Consider the following 20,838-nt stretch of genomic DNA (forward strand, 5'->3'; position numbering starts at 1 on the left):
CCCTTCTGCTACCTGTGGAGACCTCCAGCCTTGTCAAGAAGGACTGGTCACCAGAGAGAAGGAAGGTGGCTCCAAGAGCATGTGCTCCTTCCACCCTCTGACCTCCACTCAGGCTGGAGTCCAGGCTTCATCTGACAGGCAAAGCAGGAAACGTCTCGCTTTAAGGAACAGTAGTGACGAAGCCCTTAAAATTCAAAAATAGGGTTAGATGAGATCAGGGGTCTAACCCTTCAGATTTCACAAACCAGTGTTGGGGAACAGCGGAGACTTACCAGCCTTTTTACTTTTTGGACGAATGAAACCTTTTAAATACCACGTTCCATCACGATTATTTTGTAAGAAAAAGGATATTTTAACACAAGAAAACAGGGCACATGATTTTGCAATTAATGGCAATCTCTAAAATTGGCTGGGTCTGGTTTCATGAACATTTTGCCCTGACTGTTCTCACTTCACCGAGGGCCAGGGAGCACCTGACGGTGGTCCTAGTGGCCACAGGCTGACGTTTGGAAACACAGGACTGCCGAACTTGGAGGTGTCCTTGGGTTTCCGGGAGCCTACGAGTCTGAAAACTGACGCAGCAGGAGTCACGTTAAGTGTTCATTATCTTAACCCTGGTGTTTTCCCATTATTTTAGCCGTGCCGGGACTAAGAAATACCTCTGGAATAGATTCATCTTGGAAAAGAACCGGGAAGAACAGAAAACTGAAGTCCAAACGGGCCAAGCCTCGAGATTCCTCCGAGAGCACTGGGTCTGGGGGGCCTGCGCCCCACCGGCCCCCACTGATGGGCCTGAACGCCACAGCCTGGTCACCGTCGGACACATCCCAGTGCAGCTGCCCCAGGACGCCCGGCCCCGCCCCGGTGCCTGCCTACTCCCTGCCCGTGTTTCCAGCCCCAGGAATCCTGCCCACACCAGGGACAGTGGTGGCGGCTCCCCTGGCCTCCCAGGCCAGCTTCGCAGTGCCCGCCGCGCCCATGGATGCCCAGCACGAGTTTGCCGTCCAGCACCCGCCGTTCGCTGTCCCCTTGGCCCCAGTCATGGCGTTGGTGTTACCCAACCACTCCTTCCCTTCGGTGACCCACAGCCTGCCCCAGGCCTTCTTCCCAGGCCAGGCTGACTCTCTGTCCGAGGTGATCCCTGCCTCACGGCCCGAGCTCCCTGGTCGGACCTCATCCCCCAAAGTGCCATGCACGTGGCCTCAGGTGGAGCGTGGGCCGGCAGCGTCCCGCGCAGCCACCCCGGCCTCCCCGCCGGCCGCCTCTGGGCCCCTGGGCAGAGCCTCTCCTCCGCTCTTCCAGTCCCGGGGCAGCTCACCTCTGCAGCTCAACCTGCTGCAGCTGGAGGAGGCCCCTGAGGGCAGCGCCGCGGCCGCAGGAGCACCAGGGGCCTCAGGGACGGCGTGTGCGGGGCCTGACTGCAGACCTGCCGCCTCCTGGGACCGGCAGCCGAAGGCCTCACCAATCGTAAGCATTCCTGCCGTTCCTTCTCTAAAGGAGGCAGCAGGGCAAACGCGCTCTTCTCTCTCGTGCGGGTGCTTAGACGCTTGCGGCTCCTGCCAGACGGTTCTGGTCGCGACGTAAATACACGGGCTGGACGTGAATGTCTTCCAGTTCAGCAACCCCGTCAGAGTAGGCCTGTGGGAGCTTTTTATTATTTAGGGATCCAGATGAAGGAAGCTGGCTAGATTGTCTGACGGTGAATACAGGGGTCCAGATGCCCCCACGCAACTTCGTGACTCATTGTGAGCTCCGACATTTTACCTGAAGCTCCAAGGATAAGCAGAGTCAGCTTAAATGCCAGAACGCAGGCCCCTTGGAGGGCAGCGGGGGCCCCCTGGGTGGAGGGGAGGACAGAGCTCTGAAACCAGGCCATCCGCGCCCCTCCTCCCAAGTCCTATGGGACACTCGTGTGCAGTTCTCGTTCAGTTCAGGAAACTGATTGTGCTTCCGATGAACCACTTGTGTGTGGTGATGGCGCTGAGGTGTGTTGGCGCTCCCTGCCCTTGCTCCCGGGATGGGAAACGCAACCTCGTGGTCGCAGATGAACACCCTCCGTGTGCCCCGGGCCCCCCCGACTCCTGTGTCTGGGGTCCTGGGCCTACAGTTCTGGTTCTGAGGGTTGGGGGGTCAGGATGCCGCCAGACCAAGGCTGACCCCACTGGGAAGCCAGAGCCCCCCACCCCCACCCCACCGGGGGCAGCGGCCGCTGGGGTGCTGCTGACGCACTTCCCTGCTTCCCTGTCTGCTGGGGTGCAGGAACAGGACGAAGGCTTTTCTTTCAGGGATCCAAGACCCACTGACTTTGGTGTGACTGTCCCAAAGTTAGTTATTAGATTGTCCTAAAATCAGTTATTAGATGACACTTACACACCACTAGCAAGGGTGTTAGTGGCTGTAGTCCCAGTAACCGCGGGATGTGTTCATTTGGCCTTCTTCATTGGCACCTGAAGGGAGGGCCAGTGACCTAAGGAGGACCACACTTGGCTCTGTCCCTGAGCGGCCCTGTGCGGACAGCGCTGTGCGGCTCCCCCCAGCCCTGCTCTGTGCACCGCACCCCATCCTGTGCGCTGAGCCTCCCTCTGTGCACCAAGCCCCTCTCTGTACGCAGAACCCTGACTATGCGCTGACCCCCACTCTGTGCACCGAGCCCTGACTGTGCGCAGAGCCTCTCTCTGTGCACTGAGCCCTGAGTGTGCGCAGAGCCTCTCTCTGTGCACTGAGCCCTGACTGTGCGCAGAACCTCTCTCTGTGCACTGAGCCCTGACTGTGCGCAGAGCCTCTCTCTGTGCACTGAGCCCTGAGTGTGCGCAGAGCCGCTCTCTGTGCACTGAGCCCTGACTGTGCGCAGAGCCTCTCTCTGTGCACTGAGCCCTGACTGTGCGCAGAGCCTCTCTCTGTGCACTGAGCCCTGACTGTGTGCAGAACCTCTCTCTGTGCACTGAGCCCCGCTCTGTGCACCAAGCCCTGACTGTGCGCAGAGCCTCTCTCTGTGCACTGAGACCTGACTGTGGGCCAAGCCCCACTCTGTATGCAGAGCCCTGACTGTGCTGTCTTCTCCCTGTTCCCAAAGCGTGAGGAACCCACAGATGCCCGGAACAGCGATGCCCTCTCCACATCCAGCGGCCTGCTTGACCTCTTGCTGCACGAGGACCTGTGCTCAGCCACAGGGTCGGCCCCGTCTGGGAGTGGAGCCTCGGCAACCTCTGATTTCCTGGGCTCAGCCTCGCTGGGCTGCGATACATCCAGAAGTGGGACAGGTATGTTGGTGGCGCTGGGAGCACCCGAATCCTGTGAGCGTGGGCACGTTTCAGTTGCTGGATTTCACGTTTGTTTGGTCACGATGGTCCCCTAATGTCCCTGGGCATCCCCAGGTTTCCCTGCACCCCAGGCCACAGGCCTGTGTGTGCTCAGGGCCCAGTATCCCGTGCAGACCAGGTCTCCACGGGCGTCCAGCTGGTGCTCCAAGTGGCTCCCAGAGCCTGCTGCAGTGGGGACCAGCAGGTGAGGGCTTCTTCCTCCTGCGCCCGCCCTGCCGGTCCGCATTCCCTCCACCCGTTTGCTACGGACATTGCTGTCCTCGTGGGTCTCCACCCCGCCGGCCCTTTGGGACCATCTTGGACCCTCCCTTGGGCTCTCTGGGCCTGCAAGGAGGGCCACCAGTGTCCCCCTTGCTGAGGTAGCTCCCTCATGTGAACCTAGGGCGTGGACGGCACGCTTCACCAGGGAGGATCCCTCGGGCGTGATCCGGGACGGCCGACTGAGAGCCCTGCCTTCACCTGTTCTCTGGGCTTCCCCCCCCCGGGAGGCTCCCGGCAGAGTGTGCCAGGCCAGCTGCCTCCCGCTTACAGAACCAGCTTCTCTGTGGCCTGGCCTAGTCAAGGAGCAGGGAGCATGATTTCTACGGGGAGACAGAGGTGGGGCAGAGGGAGAAGGAGAGAGAATCTTGAGGAGGCTCCGTGCCCAGCGCGCAGAGCCTGATGCGGGGCTCGATCCCACGACCCTGAGGTCATGACCTGACCAGTCAAGAGTCGGACGCTTAACTGACGGAGCACCCCTGGGCGTCCCAGAGGAGCAGGATCCCCAGCTGGACTTCTCAGGGCTGACCCGGGAGAGAATCATCTCCATGGTGCTCGCTGGAATTATCCAGATAATTTGAGACCTGGAAAGAGAAGGGAAAATCCGCCAATCTAGGCACTCGTGACCAAGTAAAACTGTTCAGCTCCCTAAAACTGCCGTTACACAAGGTTTAATTTCATGTGAAAGGTTTTCACTTGCCACGTGTTGTGTTTTTTAAAGGCAGCAGTGACACAAGTCATACCAGCAAATATTTCGGAAGCGTTGACTCTTCGGAGAATAACCACAAAGCAAAAGCGAAGGTGGACATGGAGGAAAGTGAGCACTTCATCAAGTATGTCCTCCAGGAGCCCGTCTGGCTACTGATGGCCGACACAGATGACAGCGTCATGATGACCTACCAGATGCCTTCCCGGTAACCACCCACCTTCTCCTAGGGACGTGGGGCTCCCTGAGCAGCAAGGCCGCCCAGTCAGGGGCACTTCCCTCTGAGAGCCTCATCTCAGATTGAGTGGAGCACAGTGGACGGAGAAGCGGTCACTCTGGACGGCTCAGTGGTCCCGCGGAGCCCTGCTGTGTGGACGGTGTGCCCCGGAGCCCTGCAGAGTGACCTGCTGCAGGCTGTGAGGAGGACGGGCTCCCTGCCAGCCCCCCCGGGACGCTGCGCTCCGTGCTCATGAAGCGTTTGTGCCAGTGTTTCCCTTTGGCTTGGTTGCCTGTTCACCCTGTGGGCGAAATAGGGCGTGTCTGTCCTAGAGATGCAGGAGCCAAAGGCCAAGGGAGGTGAGCAGCCCCGGCCACCAGCTGCTCTGTGGTGTGGCCACTGGGTCTGTGCCTCTGCCGCTGTGGCTCCGTGTCACGCTGTTCCAGTGACCGCCACGGTCCCTGCTGCTCAGAGCCCCCACGGTGGGGGAGCCGGGGAAAGAAGGAGGGATGAACCCTGAGGCCCAGGCCTGGTGCGGGGGGGGGGGGGGTCCTGGGGCTCCACCTCCAGAGCAGCTTCAAGCCAGCCCAGTGTTTGCAGGAGGCCAGGGACGGTTATTCCATCTACTGCCTTGATGGAGTTAACCAGCCTGTGCGGAACCAAGCGTGGGTACCCAGCTCCCCTGATTGAAAATGAAACCAAGATCGTGACTTGGATTATCATTTTAATAGAAAAACTACAGTTTATTGGCTAGGGAGATTAAGGTGCCTTAAGTAGGGTAATTTATTTTAAAGAGAAAGGAAACTTGCATTAAACAAAATCACCTGAAAGTAATTAATCCTGAAAGAGTTGCTAGAAAAAGAGTGTATTTTTTTTAAAATCCGCAGAACCCCCTTAAGACACCGTGACGCTTACCTCTTTCTGTTCTGTGAAGGGCTCTGGAAACAGTGTTGAAGGAAGACCGGGAGAAGCTGAGAGCGCTGCAGAGCTCCCAGCCCCGCTTCACGGCGCGCCAGAGGCGGGAACTGCAGGAGGCACACCCGTGGCTGCAGGCCTGCCGCCTGCCCGCCGCCCTGGGCCTCGCGGTGAGCTCGGCGCCCTTGTTTGCGCTGTGCTGGGACCACTGCCTGTTGCCCTTTGCCGCTGTCCTGTAGGCCTCAGAATTCTCCAGCTAAAAACAGTTTGGTCATGAAGACCAGCGATGTGGGGATGCTATTGAGCCTACTTTAAAGAACTTTGCAACCTTGTTCCCAAAAAGGTCTTCTGAATATTCCATCTCAATTGCAGACGGAAATTTGAATGCTGTTTCTTTGTTTCGATTCTGTTTCCAATTGAAAAAGCGAACAGAACAGGAAGCAGCTGTCCTGTCGTGGACCCTCTGTGTCCACGTGCACGTAATGGTGGCAACACCATGCCCAGCGGCCTCGGGGGCCAGCAGCTGCGCCTTCTCCGCTCGGGACTTGCCGGGACGTGTCTGTGCCCAGCCCCACCCCCTGGAAGCCGCTGGCTTCAGGGTGTCCGTGTCCTTCAGCCGCCGAGCGCACCGCCGTGTCTGTCCTCCACCTTTGGGACACGACCCCCGTGCCCTCCAGCCCCACTGGCTGCCCCAAGCTGCCGTGCTCCTCCAGGGGATATTTACGGCCCCCCCCCCCCCCGCAGGTCCTTCCCCCTGTCCCTACAGACGTGTCCCCCGCCAGCCGAGCCCCAGCCCAGTCGGAGTAAAGTGCTGCAAAGCCATAAAAATCTGACACGCCTCCCCATCTGCTGTTTATTTTCCCTCGCTCTCCGCAGCCACGCGGGCCTCTCGCCTGTCCCTGAACGCAGCAGGCAGGCCCCTGCCGTCCGGCCTTTGCACCTGCCCTCCCCTCTGCTTGGAAGCCCTTCGCTCAGTCACGCAGCTCCTCCTGGCTTCCTTCAGGGGTTCTCGTCACGTGCCACAGAATTGTCTGTTGCCTCAGAGCAAAAAACCCCAAACCTTAGTGGCCTAAAGCAGTGAACACTTACGATCTCCCAGTGTTTCTTTGGTCTGGGAATTTAAGAGCAGCTTGGTCGGGCAGTTCTGGCTCAGGGTCTGTCCTGAAGGCGAAGGCAAGGTGTTGGCCGGGCCGTGTGTGATCCTCTGAAGGCTGGAAGACACACTTCCCAGGAGGCTCCCTCACGTGCCCCACGTGGGCCTCTTTCTGCAGGGCTGCCTGGTGTCCTCGTGGCATGGCAGCCTGCTCCACAGAGAGGACAGGAGGGGGCCACAGTGCCTCTTAGGACCCAGCCTCGGGGGTTCCATACTGCCCTCCAGCACATCTTCCCCTCCTCTTGGTGTGGGAGGTGATCGCTAAGTTCAGCCCACGCCGCAGGGAAGGGGAGTGAGGGTCCACCCTGTGAGGGGAGGGTGTCACAGAACCCTCTTCCATCAGGAACTTTCTCTGGCCTGTTCTAAAGGTCCAGAGTAAGATTGCAGGCCTCGTCCGTGTGCCGTGTCCCGTGTCCACCTAGGCTTTCATCTTGAATACGCCGGGGACATTATTGTCCCTCCCCTTACCAGGATCCCTCCTCCCCTACCAGGGCGGGGATTTTCATCTTTGTTCACTGGTGAATCCCAGCGCTTAGGACCTGCCTGGAGCATTATAGGTGCTTAACAGATAGGGAATGAGACAGTACATTCTTGATGCTCCATTTTCTGGATTAGAAAACTGAGGTTGGAGAAGGCAGTTAAACTGGGCCTTGGCTGCGGCCCCACAGGCAAGAAGGGAGGAGCTGGGACAGACCCCGAGCCTGCTGGCTCTGCCGTCCCCTCACCATGTAGAGCTGCCTCTCAGATAAGGGCCCGGATGCTCCCCTGGCCTTGGGGAACTGGGGCCCCTGGGGGGCAGCACTGACCTCCCTCAAGAGCAGGCGAGGTCCCAGCAGCCCCTCAGAGTCTTCCCACCCCCCCCCCCCCGCTCTCCAGCAGCCTCACAGGGCTGACCCCAGGTCACCTGCACCTCCCGCAGGTAGAACCACTTTTTGGTAATGAAGATGTCATTTTTGTTACTGACTTTACACTTTTCTCTTTAAGGAATGTGTTTACTGTGAGAATAAGGGACAAGACGACATCTGTGTACCGTATGAGGAAGATGCTCCAACCCTGGGTCTCAGTGAAGCCACAGACGCCAAAGAGGAGGAAAATGGAGCCCCCTTGAGTCACAGATTTGAAGAACGGACCTAACTCTCCTCCCTGCAGCCGACAGCCCGTGATCTACATTAGATGGTGCTCAGAAGCGATGAAAGATTTTCACATCTGTTTGTAATGAAATGGACAGATAAACTTATGTTGCTTTTTTTTTTTGTTTTAGGAAAAAAACGCATAATTTTCTGAAGGAATGATTTAAAATGGGTGAGGGTGGGAAGGGATTAGGAGGAAATAGACTTTTCTATTTAAAACGTAAATACAGAGTTTGGGACAGATTTCATGATTATTTAACTTGAGAAAGACTGAATCCCCTGTGCACGCAGCAGGGAGGTTTCCCTAGGGCTCTCGGCGGTCCGTGGACTTGAGGAGGCTTCTCACTGGCCCCCGGGGGTGTCCAGAGGCATCTTCCAGGCTGTGGCAAACAGCTGGGATGCCCCCGGTCCTTCCGGAGCTGCCCTGGGTGTGTTTGGATCAGATCAGATCCTGTGCTCTGGGGGCTGCTCTTCATCTAAGTCGTCATTTAGTCCAACTAGTTTTTGAAACATCAAATGGAGATCACAGCCTCTCCTAATTTTCTGTCAAAGTGTTTCACGTGGATCGGCGTGAAGCGTACTCAGCAAACCAGCACCTTCCGCTTCGGCTACTACAGTGGCAAACGTTTCAATCTGATGTAGCTTGTGTTTGGGGCGAACAAAGGAGAGATGCTCACTCCGGACAGAAGAGGCCCCCGTGGTTTGTGTGGCCAACTCCATCAGACTAGCACACACCCAGAACCTTCTGCATATTTCTACATCATTCTTGTATCCTTTTCAGACCATGACCCATATGTAGACAAAATACGGCGTTGACTGTCTCTGTGGTGACTTCCCTTTGCAGACCAGGCTCTGACCGCCACATCTGGGACCCGTTGGTGTTTGTCCTTCAGTTGGAGCCTCCCAGACATGAGCTCTGACACTGTGAGCTGGTGACCCCGTCTGTGTTTTCCTGGGTGCCGTGAGCTCACCTCTCCCCGCACCCTGGGCTGGGACGCCAGCCCTCGTTCTTTTCATGAGCCTGACCTCACTTGGGGCAGTTTCCAGTCCTTGCAGTGACGGTCCTAGCATCACTGGGACCCCTGGGGAAGAGTGAGGCCAGTCTGCCCATCTCCTTAGAAAACCTCACGTTGCATCATGTATCCTAAAGATTGGGGAAAAGCTATATTGGTCCCTGGAGTGAATGGAAAGTTACCACAGGTGAAACAATTGACTTAAAATCGGGTCGAGTTTGCAGAAACCGAAAAGAAAGCGGGCTTCCCCCTGTCCTCTGAGAGAGAAGCGGCTGCTAGAGTAAATGGAGCCTCCTTGGAATGGCTGGGTTTTCCGTCTTAACGTTTGGATAGTAATCCGATTTCTCATAAGCTCAAGTATAAGAATACTGGTGGGGTTTTTTTTTAACTATGTGTAAAGAAACAGCACCTTCAGATGCCCAAAATGAGGTAATAACCTCTGCGTCTGTGTGGAGAATAGATGCCTCCGAACCTGCCTCCTCCCTCTGAAGTCCGATCATTAAGGGATTAGATGCTAGTCAAGGTCACATGTATGTTACCTGAACATACAACTGTCAAAACGTTTTCCAGTGTTATGAATGTTTACCATCAGCATTATTTTATTTACATGATTTGTGCTCATTGATTGTTAAGTGCATAGCTTTAACCCGTGCTCAGAAGTTGACAGTAGGAGCATTTTGTGAAATTGTTTACACGGTGCCACGCATCGAGACGTGTTTCCTTTAGTATGTGTGCTTACACAGGGGTTATAAAACCTTTTTTTCTCGATTTTAAACTGAGCCTTCTTTTTAATCTATTCCTAAAAAGACATGTAAATAAGCTCTCAGAGTCTGTGTAATGACTTGGTAAGCCTTGCTGGACAAGTGGTTTGTTCATGCACAAACCAAACTTTCTTCACCCAGTGCAATATGTTTGTTTACTGCTTGTGTCTTTTTATGACTGTTTTTGCTTTTTAGAAAATTGGTAAATAAAGCAAGTATATTTTTGTTGTTAATTGTATGTATTTTTAATGTAGCACAGAGCAAGAATAAGAGAGATCAAAGATTACCAAAAGATTAAAAAAAAAAAAAAAGAAAAGAAAAAAGAACTCCAGAAATGCTGTGTGAGGGACACGTCTGTCACCAAGGGCTCCCTCATCTCTCCCATTGCACAGTGAGCCCCTCCCTGCGCGGGCGCGTGGGCACCTCTCTTCCGTGCCCCCTCACCACACGCTGCCGGAGCTGCCCAGTGAAGTCTTAGGATGTGAAAGTCACAAAATGTAAACTCTAATCCTGTGATCCAGTGCTCCCACGGGCATTTCACTTGCAGATGTAGGGGTGGGGCTGCCTGACTCAGCTCCCAGCTCCTGTCCACTCTGAGGTGGCCCCAGGCACCTACTCTGTTCCCTTTGTGCCCTGCCCAAGGTTGTCTGTGCCTCCTGGGCTAGCTGGCAGCGTGCTGGTCATGGGGCTGAAGGCAGAGGTCAGAAGGATGCCAGCCAGAAAGGCCTCATGTCTCCATCGGAGACCACAGAGGCGGCACCGCACCCTCCCCCACCGCACACTCCCAGTTCTTGCCACATTGATGAAGCCTTGCGGGGCTGGTCCAAACAGGGGAGTCCTGCTTCCAGCCTCCTCCCACTTTTCATGCCAGCACCATGGGGAACCGAGCAAAGAGATGAATGGATCCTGGATCCAGTGCCCAGCCTCCCAGAAGCTCCCTGAGGTCAAGCAGGGGCTTGACCCCCTGCCTCCTGACCTAGTGGTGATGGGGAGACGGGGTGTGGGTGGGGAGACAAAGAAAAAGTTCTCCCAGTGAGTACAGAAGCCTCTGCAAACTGGCCTTAAATGGCCAGATATGGCTGTTTCACCAAACTGAATGCCACTGGGGATTCTTAATTCTGTTTTTATTTACCATATAACCCCAAAGGCACCCCCCCCCACTTTATTTCCAGACCAAAAGGAGCTTCTCCAAGCTTTCTGGGCTGATTGCCTACGAGGGCCCTGAACATGCATAGGCTGGCTGCTGCCTTTGTTCCCTGGGGATTTATGGCCTGCCACCCCTGCCGCTAACTGGTCCCCCTGTGGCCACCACAGACCTGCCCAGCCTCTGCGGGCCTCTGTTCCTGGATCTGGGGGGGGATCAAAGGGCCCAAATGCTCAGGAAGTCTGTGCTCAAGCAACCTTTGAAGGTAGGATCAGTCCAAGAGACAAATGGCAGGAAATGGGTCCACTAGGGGAGGTTGTGCAAAGGAGGGAGAGAGGGCTTGGTGGCCCTGAGATGGAACAACCAGGCTTCTGGGAGGAAAAGGCCAAGCCAGCCAGCCAACGGATGCACTAAGGGAAATTGAGGCGAACTTCAAAGATGGGGCCTTGGGCAACTTCTGGTCCATCCAAAGATCTTATTGATTCCTAATATCCTGCTCTATCTTCGTGCTTTTTTACCTCGGGGTAGTTGGTCACAACGAGGCTTATCCCAGCACTTAATTTCTCCTTCCTTCAACTCTATGGACAACACTCCTCAAACCCCACTTTCCCATGTAAGATGAGACTCTTAAGGTCCCTCTCCCTCCCTTCAGCCTCCTCCCTTCTCCTGACAACTGTTACCTATCCTTTTGTTTTTACAAAGTCAGCTTTATATCATATTCCATAACCATAATAAGTCCTCCTTCCCTTCTCTAAAGATTGATTCTAAATGTTGAAACCTCATGAACAGTGTTACATTGTTTTGACTGTGAAGGAACTGTTAGCTCCTAGGTCAGTCAATGTGCTGAGATTACATTTCTCTTTGGGGGGAGTTTTTTGTTTTTCCTGGAGTTCCTAGTTGCCTCTCATTTTTTGCTTGCACTGTCCACCTCTATCATGCCTTCCTCCCTATACCCATGCCCCATCCAACCAAGTGTTCTATTGATCTTTTCCCAGAGGCCTCCCCTGGGGCACTGACCATCATGTTCCAACAGGAACTGCCTTTCATGGAGAGCATTCTAAAATACTTGTTTGGCTTTGTTCAAATAATACAATGGGTAAAGGGAGGCATATGCATCAGACTACAAGAAATACCACTGAGTTTCTTTTTTCATATTTCAGATTCTCAAAGTAGTGGAAACTTAATTGTACTTACTTAGGGGTCTCCTTCCCCGGAGTGATGTCTAAGTGGTGAAGAAGAGAAAAGTCACAGACCAGTTATGGGCTCTCATGGGGTCCACACTGAGCCCCCTCCCCTGTCAGCCCCACCACTAGGGGTAAGGGGAGAAGGGCATTTGGGTCTCTGAGCAGCCAGGTGAGGGGGAAGGAAGAGACCTGAGCTTTCTGGCATGCAGGGGGGACTGAAAACAGCAGGGGATGACTGAAGTAAAGGGGTAGGTTTCTACCTGGATGATCAGTGCTAGGCTGGGAAGGTCTTAGAAGCCTGCTCACAGAGAAGCAAACAAGAGGCTGAGTGATGAGAGGTGAAAATTGACAGAAGAAACTCTCAGGTAGCTATAGATAGACGTCAGTGAGGTGACTTTGGGAAACGTCAAACCTCTTACCAAACTCACCCTGTTTGTAAAGGTCCTTCTAGTGGGGACCCCAAAGTGAAATAGTCACAGGGAGTAAGATCCATCTTAGGTGGCTGGGGTGGGGCATATTTGTGGCCTAGTACTACCACTCACTGCACTGCAGTCCCTGGATGTTTCCTTCCCCTGCTGCTTTCCAGCCAGGCTTGGGACATCCCCTCACCTTCCCTACCCACCCAGGCTTCTGCTGAGGCCAGGCTCTGTGCTGGAGGTAGATAGGAGGTTCTAGGTAGGTACCTTGACAAAGGGATGCTTATTGTCTGGAGGGATGTGGACCAGACCCTGGCAATCCCAATCCCTGGTGAGTAGTACGGGACTGGGTAAGGGTGCGGTGCTACTGTGGGGCAGGTGCACTCCCACCGGAAAGAGGAAGAGGAATAGGGAAGCTGAGACCTAAACAGTGAGGAAATAGATATTTGGGGGAGTGCTGAAGAGTGTCCCAGGTGGCAGGCTCAGTCTTTGTGAAGGCCTGGCGGCCACAGCCCATTTTCCCATCCCAACCTGGCTGCGCCGTGAAGTGGACCTAAGCCAGTGGAGCAGGGAACAGGCGGCGGTCCCCAGGGTGCTGCCCAAGGTCGCGGCCCCCCCCACCCGCCCACTCACCCCACCCACAGGGAGGCCAGTCTGGCAGATGGGCGGCCTGCGGTGGGGGTGGCGGTCGTCTGGCGGACACAGGCTCACCCGCCATCCGCCGCCGGACAAAGCGGGCCTAGACAAAGGCGCGGCCAACACCTGTCGCTCTTGGCGCGGCCCCCGCTTTTCTCCACCGAAGCGGCTGCAGCTGCCAACTGTCATGGGCATCAAGTTACGGGGACCAGACGGCGGCCTACGCGAATCTGGTGAGGGGAGGGCTGGGAGGAAAACGGAGCCGAGGGGGGACGGGGCGGGGGACCGGGGACGAAGGAGACTGGCCAGGGCGAATGAACAGGAGTGGGGACCACAGAAGGACGGGCGGGGAGCAGGGAGGACCGGGAAGAGTGGGCGGGAGGAGGAACAGTGAAGGGTGGGGAGGGCGGTCAGGGATGTACAGCAGGGGCGGGGGCGTGTGGCTGGGAGGGAAAGGGAGGTCACAGGGGGACATGGGGGAGCTCAGGGGAGACAGCGATGATGATTAGAAGAGAATGGGCGGCTGGTGAGGGGCGGTGGTGGGTGGTACCAGGGAGGAAGCGGCGGGCGGGGGAAGGGTGACCTGAGAAGGAGCGCCAGGAGGAGGGGCGGTGCCGGCTGGCCGGCGGACCCCGCCCCACTAGGATCCCCGCGCGGGCGGAGGGCGGTGTCGAGGGTCGAGTCCGGTGTCGGGACCCACAGATGCGCAAGAAACTCAACGGAGCCATAGGGCCGCTGCCACCGCCGCTACCCCGTGGGCCCCCATCTCCCCGGGGCTCCGCAGCTATCCCAAGCCAGACCCGTAGACCTTTCCAGGTCCAGAGACCGCGGCGTTGACTGTGGCTCTGCCCTAACAGAATCCAGCACCCCGACAGTCGCGCGGGAGCGCTCCTCCCGGGAGGCACCTTGCACGAACTAGGACAAGTGTGACTGAATGAATGCTGCTCCCACGCACAGCAGACCTGGGGGCCTGGCTCAGGTAGGGAGAGCAACAGACGCAGCCCTGGCCGCCGCTCTCCGGGTCACCGCCCCCTCGGGTGCCCCAAGCCGCTGGGGTTGCGAGGAGGCCGGGCTGGGGGCCCCGCCCGCCGACCACGCCCCACCAGCTGCCCGCCGACCCGGGCGGCGGGGCCGGACAATGCGCGCCGCTCCCATTGGCCGCGGCGCACCTCGAAGCCCGCGGCTCGGGGCCCGCGCGGCCAATCCGTGCATTGAGATGCAAATAAGATGCTATAAAAGGGGAGGGGCCGCGGCGGGCGGAAGACGCGAAGGAGCGAGGGCCGCGGCCGCCCCAGCGGAGCAAGGCAAGGGGCGCGGGCGCTAGTCGCGCTCGCCCCGCTCTGGGCGGTGCGGGTCATGGCTCCGCCCCCGGCGCCCGGCCGGGACCGTGCGAGCCGGGAGAATGAGGACGGCTGGGAGACTCGGGGGGACCGCAAGGTGCGGGCCGGGGCCTCAGGGGGGCAGGCGGGCGGGAGGCCCGGGACCTGAGCTCAGTCGCCCGCTTCCCGCAGGCCCGGAAGCCCCTGGTGGAGAAGAAGAGGCGCGCGCGGATCAACGAGAGCCTTCAGGAGCTGCGGCTGCTGCTGGCGGGCGCCGAGGTGAGACGGGGTCGCCGGGCGAGCTGGCGGGCGCCCTGGGGCCGCTGGGCCGGAGAGCGGGGTTCGCGGCGCCGCCCGGCCTCACCGACCCCCCCCACACGCCCCCGGCGCTCCCGCCGGCGCAGGTGCAGGCCAAGCTGGAGAACGCCGAGGTGCTGGAGCTGACGGTGCGGCGTGTGCAGGGCACGCTGCGGGGCCGGGCGCGCGGTGAGTGGCGGTGGGGCGCGCGGGCGGGGCGCGGGGCGCGTTCGCCCAGCCTGTCCCCGGCCGCGGACTGGGGACTTCCCCGCCCGGCGCCCCTGCACTGTCGGCGGCGAGGGCGACCTCCGGGTCCCGTGGGTGAGCCCTGTCCCCGCGGGCTGGGCGGGCCTGGCCACCGCAGCGGCTGCTTACCGGACGGGGCGCCGCTCTCTCCCTCCCACTCCTGGCGCAGAGCGCGAGCAGCTGCAGGCGGAAGCAAGCGAGCGCTTCGCGGCTGGCTACATCCAGTGCATGCACGAGGTGCACACGTTCGTGTCCACGTGCCAGGCCATCGATGCCACCGTCGCCGCAGAACTCCTGAACCACCTGCTCGAGTCCATGCCTCTGCGCGAGGGCAGCAGCTTCCGGGATCTGCTGGGGGACGCCCTGGCCGGGCCTCCGGGAGCCCCTGGGCGAAGCGGCTGGCCCACGGGAGGGGTCCTGGGGTCCCCTCAGCCCAGTACCCCAGGCCCCGGGGACGACCTGTGCTCCGACCTGGAGGAGGCCCCCGAGGCTGAACTGACCCGAGCGCCTGCTGAAGGGCCAGACTTGGTGCCAGTGGGCCTGGGCAGCCTGACCGCTGCCCGCATAGCTCAGAGCGTCTGGAGGCCTTGGTGACTAACACCAGCCCGAGGTTTGCGAGGGTGGGCGTGGCCTTCCCTTGCTCTGTTCCCTCCTCCCTGCGGTCCAGATGTGGTGGGGCGAGGGGGCCTGGCCGTCTCCCAGGGCTGCTTGCTCTCTTCCTCCAGTGGCTGGGTTGCCGGGCAGTCTGGGATGACCAGCCCAGTCAGGCCCCTAGCCCTGTTTCTTAAGGAAGTATCTCTTACGGACCCCACAGTCCCGTCCCCCCCCCCCCCCGGCCCGTGGGTGGAGGGCAGGAGCTACAGGCAGGAGGAGGAGGAATCTTAGGGAACCAGGGTTTTCCAGGGTTTCACTGTCCCAGCCTTCTCAGGTACCGTGTGGATCTGGGGGCAGGGGTGACCAGAATGGTGCCGAAGTCCTTCTCGGGCCTGGGCACTAGTGACGGGACAGAGGGACACCTCAGACCCTGACAGCCCTGGCCTGAGCAGAAGCTTGAACTTGCCACTTGAGTCAGGACACAGGAGAGGCGGGTGCTTCCTCCACCTGCCAGAGAGAAGCACAGCTCCCTGGACGTCTTGAGTCTGTGTGTTAGGTTACCACCACGTGTTCCAGTTTTCTTAAATAAAGCATCTTGGAGAGTTAGCTACCCTTCTGGAGTAGGACTGAACGATGTCGCGTCATTGATGTGTCTAATGTGTAAATACTACTCGAGGGGCGTTTTTCTTGTATCTGATGCTGGCAAATGTTTCTAAAAGCTCTCACCCTTTGTCAGCAGCATGAGGAGCACAGTGGTGATGGAGAGGAGACACCTTGCGGCGCGTGTCACGGTGGACACTGCTTCCGCCTCCCCAGGAACTGTGTCACGGCATCCTGGAGATGGATACCATTGCCATGGGGTTTGTCTCCCAAGTAACAAAGCAACAGGGGAACAGCCCGCCCCCCAACCATTCTCTGGTTCGTGACCTTCTAGGAACAAAACTAATGCCTACTCCCTAGCCATGTGGTTTGGAAGTTTCTCTCAAAGACCTGTTTTAGGATCCACGAGCGTGATGCAGATGTCAGTCTACTTGTGTGAGGTGGTCACTTTTCCTGGCAGAAGAGGGATCTTCCCCCAGTACCAGTGAGTTCAGGGACATGGAGAGCCTCCCCTTCATGGCTTGAAGTGCAAGCCCCGTTGCTCTACTCAGCTTGGACTAGAGGTCACAGTGGGCTGCCCAAGAGGTCAGAGACCTTGGAAGGAGGGGGAGGGGACGGGCAGCAGGGGTGGAGGGAGGTTCCCTCCTGGGCTAGGCCAGGGCCCGCAGACAGCAGGTGGTCAGTTGACAGCGGTCACTGCCACAGGGAGCCCGGCCCGGTCACTCCTACTCCAGGACCCCAAAGCAACTTGAGTTGCCAGTGCCCAGACTGGGGCTGCGGGGTGACAACTCAGGATTGACACGTGGGTCTCCTCTCTGGTTGGGCGCCTTGGCTTCAAGAACATCTTTCCCAGCAGCCCTTTGACAAAAGCCTCCCGGCGGGTCCTGGCCACCAGGGGTGTTTCACATTGGCCCCCCTGTGGTTCAGTCTCAGACCTCAGCCACTAGGCTCTAACCAGATGCAATTTATTTTTAGCGACTGGGGAGAGGTTGGGACAGGGTGGAAGAGGCAGCTCCATAAGGGAGGGCTCAAGAGGGATGGAAACGTTATTCCTGGGATTATTTTAGCTGCCCCAGACAGACTGATGTAGGATGTGTCCATGGGGACACGGATGGAGCACAGGTGCCCATGCAGGTCTCAGTTGCCTGTGGCTTCCGACAGCACCCAAAGGCCACTGTGATGAGTGCCGAAGCCATTTGGGGGGCATCTGCCAGGGACTGTTTTGAAGCATCAACTCCTTCCTCTCATGCCCACACTTTGTCACATTCTCCCAGAGACCCTGGAAGAGGGCCAAGGGGACCCAGGACTCGGGATGCAAGGTGCAGGAGGCTGACCTGGGGGGAAGGGTGTCGCTGGGACCGGGACCCGCCTCAGGTCAGAAGCCACTAAAGCCAAAGCAGTGGTCCTGCGCTCCTCCCACCTCTGATTCAGCCAGTTTGTACGGTGTGCCTCAGGAGCAGCCTCTTTACCAGACATGTAAGTGGTCCCCAGAGTGGCGACCACAGTCAGCCTCTGTGAGTGAGAGCTGCTCTCGCCTCTTGGAGCCTGGACCACCAGCTTCCTGCCTTCATTCCTTCAAAAGCTCTTTGCAAATTTCCCACTCTGCCAGACAACTCTTTCATACCACCTCCCCTCTCGGAAACCCCCAAGGCTCCCTCACAGGCCTTGCTCTTGACTTTGGTAGCATTGCTTCGTCATTCCCTGAGATGAGCCTCCCTCCCACTTCAAGTCCCTGGCCCACTGTATTAGTCTTCTGTGGCTACCATAAATCGCCACAAACTTGGTGGCTTAAAGTAACATTATTATCTTGCGTTTCTGTGGAAGTCTGACACAGGATTCACTAGGCTAAACGAGAACCTAGAGCTTTCAGAACAGCTACATTCCTTCATGGAGGCTTGAGAGTGAATTCCTTTCCTTTCCTTTTCCTGCTTCAGAGGTCACCCACATTCTTTGGCTGGTGGCCCCCTTCCTCCACCTTCCAAGCCAGCAACAATGCATCTATCACACCCTTCTGCCATAGTCACATCTCCTTCTGACCCTTGTGCCTCCCTCTTCCTTCTACTTTTAAGGACCCTCATGATGAGACTGGGCCCACCTGGATAATCCAGGATCATCTCCCTGTCCCCAGGCCCTTAATCCTCAATCAGATCTGCAAAACCTCTTTTGCGGGACTCATGTAAGGTAACACACTCACAAGTTCCGGGAATGATGATGTGGACATCTTTGGGGGACCACTAATCTGCCAACCATACCCACGTGGGCCTCTGCCCAGGCATCCTGCCTTCCATCGTGATGCAGTAGGGTGCCAGCCTTCCACGCAGGCATCGGATTTGGTCCCCTCGACCTCTCAGTGACTCTGCTCCATCACTAATCCTCTCCTCCCTCTGCCTCATTCTGCAAAGAAGCTGAAATGTCTCCTTCTGGAGAAAGCGGAGATAAGACCTCCTTGGACTTTGCCGTACCCTATTAGCCTCTGCCTCCTTGCTCTGCTCGAAAGCAACATTCCGTAAAAGCGTAAAAGCGCTGTTTACCCGAGCTGTCTCCACTTGCGCACCTCTCACCTCCCTTCATGCCTTTCCAGTCAGGCCATTGTTCCCTCCCCTCCAGTGACCCTGCCCTGGTCAAAATCTCCAGTGACTGCCAAGTTGCCAAGTCCAGCGGTCCTGTCTTAAGTTTCTTGCTCAACCTTCCGCCAGCGAAGCACTCCTGGGTTATCAGCCCCTCCCTCCTGAAACTCTCTCTTCTCTCGAACTCTAAAACACCCAGTGTCCTGGGTTGTCACTGGCCATCCCCAATCTCCTTTGCTAGATTCGCCTCTCCTAGATGCACACTTGAGGCTCTGTGTCCTTCCCTATCACCCCTGCCCAGACCCCACTCGGTCCATTTGTTTTGTCCCATCGTGCGCCCTTGATGCGAAGCCCATCTCCATCCTTGTGGGCCCCTATACTCTCCTGTTTGCTTAGTATCTCCACTCCGACGTCTGATGGGCATCACAAACCACAGCCCAAGCGCCACTGACTCTCACAGCCGATGCACTGTCACTACCCCACTCACTGCCCGTTCATGGCACCCCACTGATTAGGCAAAAAAATCTATAGAAGCCACACTCTTTCTTCGCCTGTCATCTCACCTTCAGCCAATCAAGTGCATGAGCTATACTTTTTTTTTTTTTAAGATTTATGTATTTATTTGAGAGACAGCACGAGCGGGAGGGGCAGAGGGAGAGGGAAAGTCCCAAGCAGACTCCCCGCTGAGCGCAGAGTCCCACAAAGGGATTGATCCCACCACCCGAGATCACAACCTGAGATCACGGCCTGAGCCCAAACCAAGAGTCGGGCACCCAACCGATTGCGCCCCCCAGGCACCCCATGAGCTCTACTTCTAAATCCACTCTCCAGTTGTCATCTTTCCACCGACAGAGTGCTGACATCCTCATCTCATCTTTGACCTGGACTTGGGCAGCAGGGCCAACTCGCCTCCCCACTTCCACGTGGGGCTCCTGGCAGAGGCCGCCTCCGGGGTCCCTCCCTCCCGTAGCTCTGCTCTAGGCTCGGGCCTTGGCTAGAGACCTGAGAGCGAGGATCCGGTCAGTCTCGCTCAGTGCCGTTCCTGGACGGCCTGGAGCCGGCGCTGGGGAAACCGGAGGGATTTGGGAATAAGGGAGCAGAGCTCCAGGGGCCCTGGGGCTGGACTCCCCGGCGCCCAGCTCACCGAGGCGCTCGGAGACGCTGGCGGGCATTCCGCGCTCAGCGGGGCGGGGGCATTGGCCACGCCCTCACCCCGCCCCGCCGGAGAGCGAACCGCGGAGCCTCCTGGGAGATGTAGTTCTTCTCCTTCCACTTCCCTTTCTGCGAGGCCGCTTCAGGCGGAGCCGGCACCGCGACTCCCAGAGGCCTCCCGGCCCGGAGGCCACGCCCCCTGCCGCGAACGCCCAGAGCCCGGTCCTCTGCCGGACCGAGTCCAGCCGCAGCCAGGACCCTCGAGCGGTTGGCTAAGGGGCCGTGTGGCCGACCGAGGCTGGGCTGCCGTCTCTCCAGCAGCCCTGCGACCGGGACAGGAAGAGAGGAAGGCGCCTCGTGAGAACGCGAAGACAGAGGGCGCCCCGGCGGGTCTCTGCCCAGACTGCCACCCAGAGCCTCGGGAGGTCGGGAGAATTGAAAGTGCAGGCAAAGCCACCAGCGGCGGGTGCCGAGGAAGGAGGGGGTCGTTTCAGGCTGTGGAACGGAAGCAGGTCTGTTGAGGAGGGAACCCGAGCCTTGCTGACGGTGCCCGAGACCAAGCCCCGGCCTTGAGCGGCCTTCACTCTCCGCCTGCGCTGAGCACCTGGTGTGGGCTGCGGCCCAGGACAAACTGACCGGACAGACCCCTGCTGTCGTGGAACTCGGCTTCTCTTAAAATGGCCGAGAGCCCACAGAGAGCCACCGGCCTCCGCAGACTGCAGACGTAGACAGGCATCGCTTTTGAGAGCAGCCAGGGAAGCCCCCAGCTTATCAGATTGTTCGTGCCCGTCCTTGGGTTCGGGTGGAGCCGGAAGGAGACGGGATAAGCTTTTAGACTGGGGACCCAGAGGCCTACCAGCTTCTCGTGGAGCGCCCAGGTATTTACTCTGGCTAGACCTGTTCCGCTTCATCGTTGCCTCGACCATCAGCCGATGACACTTGGGGCACTGTCCTCTGACCCCCTCCAGATCCCGCCCTCCTTTAACCTCGGAAAATCTTGTCGGTGCCCCTAGACGTCTCAGTCGCCCCCCGCGGTGAGGCCGGCTCCCAGGCCGTGAGCTCCTACCTTCTGTCCACGCCCGCTCTCCCAACAAACTTGTGAAACCTCATTGGGATCTCCTAGTCTTGTCCTCGGGTTTGCTTCACAGTCGGGTTTCTTGAAAATCATTTCTATTCTCATTTTCTTCATTTGTTCACCTGTTTGCTCATC

At 58.0% G+C, this 20,838-nt stretch overlaps 2 protein-coding genes across 5 annotated transcripts in view; both read left to right on the forward strand.

The window, feature by feature from the left end:
* Positions 1-9,706, forward strand: part of PER2 (period circadian regulator 2) — a 39,538-nt gene extending 29,832 nt beyond the window's left edge. For all 3 annotated transcript variants that reach the window (XM_073905864.1, XM_025888789.2, XM_073876496.1), the window contains 5 exons: positions 638-1,467; positions 3,074-3,260; positions 4,300-4,492; positions 5,436-5,586; positions 7,554-9,706. In XM_073905864.1, coding sequence (XP_073761965.1) covers positions 638-1,467; positions 3,074-3,260; positions 4,300-4,492; positions 5,436-5,586; positions 7,554-7,703 — 1,511 coding nt within the window. In that variant the 3' untranslated portion in view covers positions 7,704-9,706. The remainder of the gene's footprint in view (positions 1-637; positions 1,468-3,073; positions 3,261-4,299; positions 4,493-5,435; positions 5,587-7,553) is intronic.
* A 4,415-nt stretch (positions 9,707-14,121) lies between these two features.
* Positions 14,122-15,915, forward strand: HES6 (hes family bHLH transcription factor 6). 2 transcript variants are annotated; one of them, XM_025888800.2, is made up of 4 exons: positions 14,122-14,290; positions 14,365-14,451; positions 14,577-14,658; positions 14,885-15,915. In XM_025888800.2, the coding sequence occupies exons 1-4, from the start codon at positions 14,210-14,212 to the stop codon at positions 15,307-15,309; spliced, it is 675 nt and encodes a 224-aa protein (XP_025744585.1). In that variant the 5' UTR covers positions 14,122-14,209; the 3' UTR covers positions 15,310-15,915. The 2 variants fall into 2 exon arrangements, with proteins under 2 accessions (XP_025744585.1, XP_025744605.1); XM_025888820.2 differs by having other exon boundaries at positions 14,577-14,618; positions 14,885-15,162.
* The last annotated feature ends 4,923 nt before the right edge of the window (positions 15,916-20,838 follow it).

Source organism: Callorhinus ursinus, unplaced genomic scaffold, assembly GCF_003265705.2.
Source record: "Callorhinus ursinus isolate GAN/ISIS: 27379988/994484 unplaced genomic scaffold, GSC_fseal_2.0 scaffold2, whole genome shotgun sequence".
Taxonomy (NCBI): Eukaryota; Metazoa; Chordata; class Mammalia; order Carnivora; family Otariidae; genus Callorhinus; species Callorhinus ursinus.

Bases quoted from the DNA above. Each gene is read 5' to 3' on its own strand.
- HES6 (XM_025888800.2), top strand. From the start codon at position 14,210: ATGGCTCCGCCCCCGGCGCCCGGCCGGGACCGTGCGAGCCGGGAGAAT. The intron at 14,291-14,364 runs GTGCGGGCCGGG...CGCTTCCCGCAG, and splicing joins AGACTCGGGGGGACCGCAAG to GCCCGGAAGCCCCTGGTGGA. The intron at 14,452-14,576 runs GTGAGACGGGGT...CCGCCGGCGCAG, and splicing joins TGCTGCTGGCGGGCGCCGAG to GTGCAGGCCAAGCTGGAGAA.